Source organism: Myotis brandtii, unplaced genomic scaffold, assembly GCF_000412655.1.
Source record: "Myotis brandtii unplaced genomic scaffold, ASM41265v1 scaffold731, whole genome shotgun sequence".
Taxonomy (NCBI): Eukaryota; Metazoa; Chordata; class Mammalia; order Chiroptera; family Vespertilionidae; genus Myotis; species Myotis brandtii.
Genome location: NW_005370895.1, coordinates 1,514,017 through 1,521,693, shown reverse-complemented (window position 1 = coordinate 1,521,693; position 7,677 = coordinate 1,514,017). Strand labels below are relative to the sequence as shown.

At 43.0% G+C, this 7,677-nt stretch overlaps 1 protein-coding gene across 3 annotated transcripts in view; it reads right to left on the bottom strand.

Moving 5' to 3' along the window:
• Nucleotides 1–7,677, bottom strand: part of LOC102243999 (zinc finger protein 35) — a 33,124-nt gene that overhangs the window by 25,224 nt on the left and 223 nt on the right. The window contains exons 2-3 of one of the 3 annotated variants that reach the window (XM_014530299.1): nt 4,236–4,550; nt 2,471–2,615 (exon numbers count right to left, since the gene is read on the bottom strand). In XM_014530299.1, the coding sequence (XP_014385785.1) occupies nt 2,471–2,615; nt 4,236–4,427 (337 nt within the window). In that variant the 5' untranslated portion in view covers nt 4,428–4,550. The remainder of the gene's footprint in view (nt 1–2,470; nt 2,616–4,235; nt 4,551–7,677) is intronic. The other 2 variants (XM_005882657.2, XM_005882658.2) reach the window with 2 other exon arrangements.

Below are 7,677 nucleotides of genomic sequence, written 5' to 3'. Positions count from 1 at the left end.
GGGAATGCAGACTGGTGCAGCCACTATGGAAGATAGTATGGAGTTTCCTCAAAAAGTTAAAAATGGAACTCCCATTTGACCCAGTGATCCCACTTCTAGAATATATCCCAAGAAACCAGAAACACCAATCAGAAAGGATATATGCATTCCTATGTTCATAGCAGCACAATTTACCATAGCTAAGATTTGGAAACAGCCTAAGTGCCCACCAACAGATAAATGGATTAGAAAACTGTGGTACATCTACACAATGGAATACTACACTGCTATAAAAAAGAAGGAACTCTTACCATTTGCCACAGTATGGATGGAACTGGAGAGCATTATGCTAAGTGAAATAAGCCAGTCAGAGAAGGATAAATACCACATGATCTCACTCATTTGTGGAATATAATGAACAACATAAACTGATGCACAAGGACTGATCCAGAGACGGAGAGGCATTGATTGGACTGTCGGGCCTTGGAGGAAAGGTAGGGGAGGGTGGGGGTAAAGGGAAGAAATCAACCAAAGGACTTATATGCAAGCATATAGGCCTAACCAATGGACACGGACAACGAGGGGGGTGAGGGCATGAGCTGGGGGGTAGGGGATAACGTGGGGATAAGGACACATATGTAATATCTTAATCAATAAAAAATATATTTAAAAAAAATTCAATTTGCAAAACTTAGAGCTTACATAACCATGAACCACAGACAAAGCACAAGTGTTCTCATGTTTATAAAAATATTTCAAGATGTATGAATGAACTAAAAATAAGTTATGCATAAAGGCTTAAAAATTGTTTTTTAATGTAAAACTTTAATAAATCCAACATTAATCAATATATAGAAAACTGTAGATACTCTCTCTCAAACTTTGAAAACCCAGTAACATGTCATAATTTCCAAAGCATTTTCATGTATATTATTTTAGCACCAAAATGAAGCTTCTCCTTCACTTGAGTGGGAGCCACAAAAGGGCAGTCTGTGTCTTATTCACTGCTGTAGCCCCAATTGTCCTGCCTAGCACAAAGGAAACTGGCCCCCAACCAACCCTGTAAGTATCGAATGAATGCACTGCATTTACAGAACAGGAAATGGGGGTCCAGGAGCGAACAGATTTGCTCAAGGCCATAAAATTTTCAGAGGCAGGGCAACAACTACACTCAGATCTCTCTTACTTCTCAGAGCTCAGTGTTCTTGCTATGACCTGCTGCTGTGGAAGTGGCTGGCAGCACAGAAAAGTAAGTCTTAGCTGGGAACAGAGTCTTGAGGTAAGAGGCAGAGAAGGAAAATAAAGGCCATTCCTGGCGGACAGGTATAGTTGTGGAAGTTAAGACTATGAATGACTGATAAAGCAAGGACACAGAGAAAAAATGTTACACAGGGGAATACATCAGAGAGAATGGAACAGAAAGCAGAAAGTGAGGAACAGAAGCTTCGGAGAGTTTGGGGAATAAGTAAAAAACGGGCAAGAAGATGAAAGGCAGAGATCCCAACCTTTCTCACAACACTGGTGTAAGAAAGTGACTTGGACCACAAAAGCCTGAGGAACTGGCTAGTGAGGAGAATGGGTTCAAAATATTCAGACTCTGCCCTGTACCAGACAGACTCATAAAGCTGAGTGCCCAAAGGGGCCTTGGCAGATGTCCAGGGATCGCTTCCACAACACAGGACTCATGGCTACCACATTCTTCAGCCAGTTACACATCACTCCATTGGCAAGCCTCTGCCACTGCTAGTTAGATATATAACACTAGAGGCCCGATGCACGAAATTCATGCAAGGGGCTCGGCCCTAGTGGCCCTGGCTGCCTTGTGGTGAGTGCCCAAAGGGGCCTTGGCAGATGTCCAGGGATCGCTTCCACAACACAGGACTCATGGCTACCACATTCTTCAGCCAGTTACACATCACTCCATTGGCAAGCCTCTGCCACTGCTAGTTAGATATATAACACTAGAGGCCCGATGCACGAAATTCATGCAAGGGGCTCGGCCCTAGCGGCCCTGGCTGCCTTGTGGCCCTGCCCACTGGTCATTCTGGAAGGTCGTTCTAGATGGTCATTCTGCTGTCTGGTCTAATTAGCATATTAGCTCTTTATTATATAGGATACCTCCCTTTCCTAAGTCCCAGCTTAGAGAACCAGATGATAAACCACCATATCCTTCATGAGGACCTAGTTTTGAACACCATTACAGCTGACACTACTGCTCAAAAGCCTCTAGAATGTGTAAGAAGTTCTAGGAAAACAGAACATCTCCAGGGCATTTTCTCAAAATCACCAACCTATGCTAAACACAAAGTATATGAAGAGAATGTGTACCCACATGTGTGAATAGATATGAAACCTGCTCAACAATAAATGTGATTAAAAGGTGAATCTGAAGTCGACCTGTGTTTGGTGTCTTGAGACTCTATGCAAAATAAGTCATTTCCTGTGACAAATGCATGGGCATCTTCCAGCATTCTGAATCGGCTGGACTTACCTAGGGAGGTCATGTTCCCACGAGTCTCCAGTATCTCGCTCTTGGCCAGACTCCCTGGGAACGAGTAGCTGCCGAGGGTTGAAGCAGCAGGCACCTCCTGCGTTGCTTTCAGGACTACCGCCATGTCCCAGAACATGTTCTGACCCTAGAGACAGGCAGGCATAGGTGGGTTTATGAGAGGATGGTCACTGGGATCAGGGGGTGGGGGTGGTCAGGTATGACAACAGCTTTTGAGGATGAGAATGTTAAGTACCTATCCCTGGAAATGATAAAACAAACAACCTTCCCCCCACCAATCCCAAACTTTTTTTAAAAAATTGATTTTAGAGAGGGAGGGAGAGAGAGGGGGTTGGGGAAGAGAGAGAGAGAAAAAAAAAATCCATCATTTGTCTCCTGTATATACTCTGACTGGGTACTACATACCAACCTTTTTGGTACATAGTACAACATTCCAACTGACCCGGCCAGGGCTCCAAACATTATTTTTTTATAAAAAGGAACAGGGCCCTAACCGGTTTGGCTCAGTGGATAGGGCGTCGGCCTGCGGACTGAAAGGTCCCAGGTTCGATTCCGGCCAAGGGCATGTACCTTGGTTGCGGGCACATCCCCAGTAGGAGGTGTGCAGGAGGCAGCTGATCGATGTTTCTCTCTCATCGATGTTTCTAACTCTCTATCCCTCTCCCTTCCTCTCTGTGAAAAATCAATAAAATATATTAAAAAAAAAAAAGGAACAGGAAGTCAAGGAAGCCAGTCTTTCCTAATCCCCATGATGAGTTAGGCAGAGAAGCAAGCCTGCCACCTTCTTCCCTGTCACTCTGATTTCACCTCAGTGCTCACTCTAGCACCCAAACTTAACTTGCCAGTGAGTGCATGACAAGACAAGAGAGCACATGGGGAAGCTTTCCAGAGTAGAATTTTCTGAGGTCTAAAGATCAAAGATCATATTATTACAGAGGCTTTGGGGAACCTCATCTGGCCAATCACGGTAAGGGGTGTGTTTGAAAACATAAGGACCACAGTGTAGTACAAAGCCTCACTACTCAGTGTCCTTTGCAGTTCAAATGAATCACCATCACCTGAGAGCTTGTGAGAAATGCAGAATCTCAGGTCACACCCCACACCTTCTGAATCAGAATCCGCATTTTAACAAGACCCTGCCACAGTGATTCCTATGCATATTAAAGTTTGAGAAACAAAGGTCAGAATGATCAAATCCTGACTGGAATCAGCTAAAAAAATTTTAAAACTGGACAAGTCTGGGTCCCACCCCAGATACTGATTTAGTATGGCATGGGCATCACAGTTTTATAAAAAGCTCCCCAGGTAATTCTGTGTAGCAAAGTTTGAGAACCACCAGTTTATAAAGTACTAGATGCCAGCCCTGGCCGGTTTGGCTCAGTGGATAGGATGCCAGCCTGTGGAGTGAAGGGTCCCAGGTTCAATTCTGGTCAAGGGCACATGCCCAGGTTGCGTGCTCAATTCCCAGTGGGGGTGAAGGCAGCCAATCGATTTTCTCTCATCACTGATGTTTCTATTTCTTTCTCCCTCTCCCTTCCTCTCTGAAATCAAAAATATATATATATTTTAAAAAGTACTAGATGCCACATCAGAAGAGAATACTCCTTTATGTTCCAAAGGACTAAAGGCCAGAGCTCCAGCTGAGAAACAAGGCTCCAGGAGTGGCAGCAAAGGGACAGCGGCCCCTCTGAAGCCCCTGGAGATCCTTCGGTCTCTCCTCCCTCATTCCTCCTAGACCATTATTTACCTTTTCCTCCTGCTCTGCCCCGTCAAGGCCTTCCCGGGGATCCTCTCCAGGAACCCCGGCTTTGATGTCCTCAGAATGCACTTGTTGGCTGGATGCCTGACCTAGGAAGCTTTCCTCTTCTTCCTCCTCCTTTTTCACTGTCACTGGGCCCCAAGGGGCCAGGGCCATGGCCTCTCTCAAATCTGCAGTCATCTTCTCTGCTCAGCAGAACTCCTGCAGCTGAGGGCTGCCCAGCAGAGGTCAAGCCCCATCTAATCTTTAATTTCAACAGTATCTTCTTGAGTTTCCTCCCAGGGCCAGGATGAGTACTGTCTACTGAGAAAGCAGAAAACATTGTTAGCATCAAGCAGACGTTTGCCTGACTGCTGCCAAGCCCACTGGCCAATTTCACCAGTGCCTAGACAGGGGCCACTGCAGCACAAGGTCTGCTCTGCTCCTCACGCATAGGATGGAAGGGGTTGGATTGTAAACATGTAATTTGTCCCCATGATAATTACACTGCCAACAGCTTTCTATAATGTCTATTGATTTTTTTCTGATTATAAAGTTGATACATTTTTATTGTAGACTTGAAAAATACAAAAAAATGATTAAGAAAAATCACCCCTGGTCCACCTCCAAAGAGGTAACCACTGTGTATGATAGGATATATTTCTTTTAAGAGAAAACTTCCAACCACATTGACAATTATGACAAGTTAAACTTTTTGTTTTTAACTATGGGGATTCATATTTTCACAATGATCACCATGGGGTTTTTCTGTGTATTTTTTTTTTTTAAGAAGGGACATTACAACACAAAAATTTTAGTGCCAAAGGTAAATAATAGAATGACAATAGAATAATAATCTCAAGAAAAACCTGGGAGCCTAGACACCAACATGTTAGGAGTGGTTATCGCCGGGTGATGTGATTACAGGTAGTTTTGAGGTTCTTTTTGCTTGTTATATTTTCCATTTCTTCCAAATGTCCCCTGAGACTAAGTATTAGTCTTAAGATAAAGAAGATTTTTTTTCATGTTGCCATCTTCACACTTACCATTTTTATTTTTTTTAAATATATTTTATTGATTTTTTACAGAGAGGAAGGGAGAGGGATAGAGAGTCAGAAACATCGATGAGAGAGAAACATCGATTAGCTGCCTCCTGCACACCCCCTACTGGGGATGTGCCCGCAACCAAGGTACATGCCCTTGACTGGAATCAAACCCGGGACCCTTCAGTCCCCAGGCTGACGCTCTATCCACTGAGCCAAACCGATCAGGGCCCAACAGCTTTCTATAATGTCTATTGATTTTTTTTCTGATTATAAAGTTGATACATTTTTATTGTAAAGACTTGAAAAATACAAAAAATTATTAAGAAAAATCACCCCTGGTCCACCTCCAAAGAGGTAACCACTGTGTATGATAGGATATATTTCTTTTAAGAGAAAACTTCCAACCACATTGACAATTATGACAAGTTAAACTTTTTGTTTTTAACTATGGGGATTCATATTTTCACAATGATCACCATGGGGTTTTTCTGTGTATTTTTTTTTTTTAAGAAGGGACATTCTGAGCTTTTCTCTTATCGCCTCTCCTCAATGGTATTTTCCCTACAACTGGACTCCCCCTGAGATGCTATTAAACTCTCGAAGTCTGTAATAATTAAAGTAATTCTCCCTGGAGGCATCATAATAATGTCTAACTGTTGAAGTCTTCCTTAAGTTGATATAATGCCTACTTTTCCATAACTTCCAATTATTGGCCTTAAGTCTTCCCTCTAGGGATATACAGAACACACTCCTTCTTCCACAGATAATTCTAATACTTCTAAATCTTCTCTCCTCCAGGTTATCCAGTTTCTCTAAGTATTCCTCGTATCCACTAAACAGATATTTGTTAGATACTCTATTGGTTTGGCCTAGCCGCCTGATTGCTGTGTCCTCCCCTTGCCTTTTCTGTGTGACACTTCTTCTTATGAGGACACCAGTCCTACTGGATTAGGGCCTTATGACCCTTATCACCTCCTTTAATCTTCATTACTTTCTTTTTTTTATAATATATTTTATTGATTTTTTACAGAGAGGAAGGGAGAGAGATAGAGAGTTAGAAACATCGATGAGAGAGAAACATCGATCAGCTGCCTCCTGCACATCTCCTACTGGGGATGTGCCCGCAACCCAGGTACATGCCCTTGACCGGAATCGAACCTGGGACCTTTCAGTCCCCAGGCCGACGCTCTATCCACTGAGCCAAACCGGTTTCGGCACACACTTACCATTTTTAGTAGCTACACAATAACCTAGGGTGTTATCATTCCCATTGAAAAAGGATCAATACAGAAATACACAGAATTAAATACACACACACACACACACACACACAAATTAGTGAACAGTCTACTTAATCTTTTCTCTGTATTGCCATACACTATATACACCTTCACACTTACTGTTTATTTTTCCACAACACATTAGATCATATATGTATACTGTTGAGCAACCTGTATTGTTTTTTGAACTCAATTTCTGTATTTCACAATAGTCTAGTAGCCTTAGATAGACGTTTTACTGTAAGTACATTCAGAGCTATCTCATTCTGGCATAGTACTCTCAATTATAGCGATAATTTACTTAACCATCCCTAATTTATGAACCAATGCTTCAGCAAAACGAGTTTTGATTGTTTCCACTTATTTTCTTAGTAATAATTAATGCTAAGATTTTTCTGTGCAAACAGAATAGAGGGATTACTGGCTGAAGGAATTTATGATTGACATGTACTGTCCAATTGCTTCCTAAAAGGACCACACCAAATCACACCACCAACTTAACAGTATCCTTTTCATCACAGCCAAGCCAACAGGTTTTTTTGTGCTGTTGTTTTTTTTTAAGTAACACAATTACCTTAACATTTTCGTTGGTTATGAAGAGAATGAGAGATTTCTATTCCCCTGTAGATGCTTTATTAGGATAAAAATGCTTTTACTCACCCCTTTTGTTGCTATTGAAGTGAGCATATGCTTTTTCCCACGTGTTAACTTACTAGCAACTTACTGTATACATTGAATTTCTTGAGTAACGCAATACATTCACTCCTGCAACAAATTTTAATTCTGGAACATTATTCTTTCCTTGACTAGCCGAATTCTAGGTAGGAAGTCCCTTAACACTCGTTTCACCTGTGACTATGCAAGATTGGCTACTCTGAGTCCTGTCATCAGGCTGCTGAGCAAACTCAGATCGGCCTCCGGCCCGTGACAGCACCGAGTCCCCTACCAAGGGCTTTCCTTTCCATGTCCTTTCTGTCCAAACGTGGCAGCCCCTCTCCTCCATCTCCAAGCCCCCGCAGCCCGTTCCCGGTAAGCCCGGCTCCTGGGAGGTTCGTGTCCAACCTCCCCGCGGCCAGGCCCTCCGTAGGCGGCAGCGGGTTCCCGAAGTGCTGGGGCGCGGAGCCA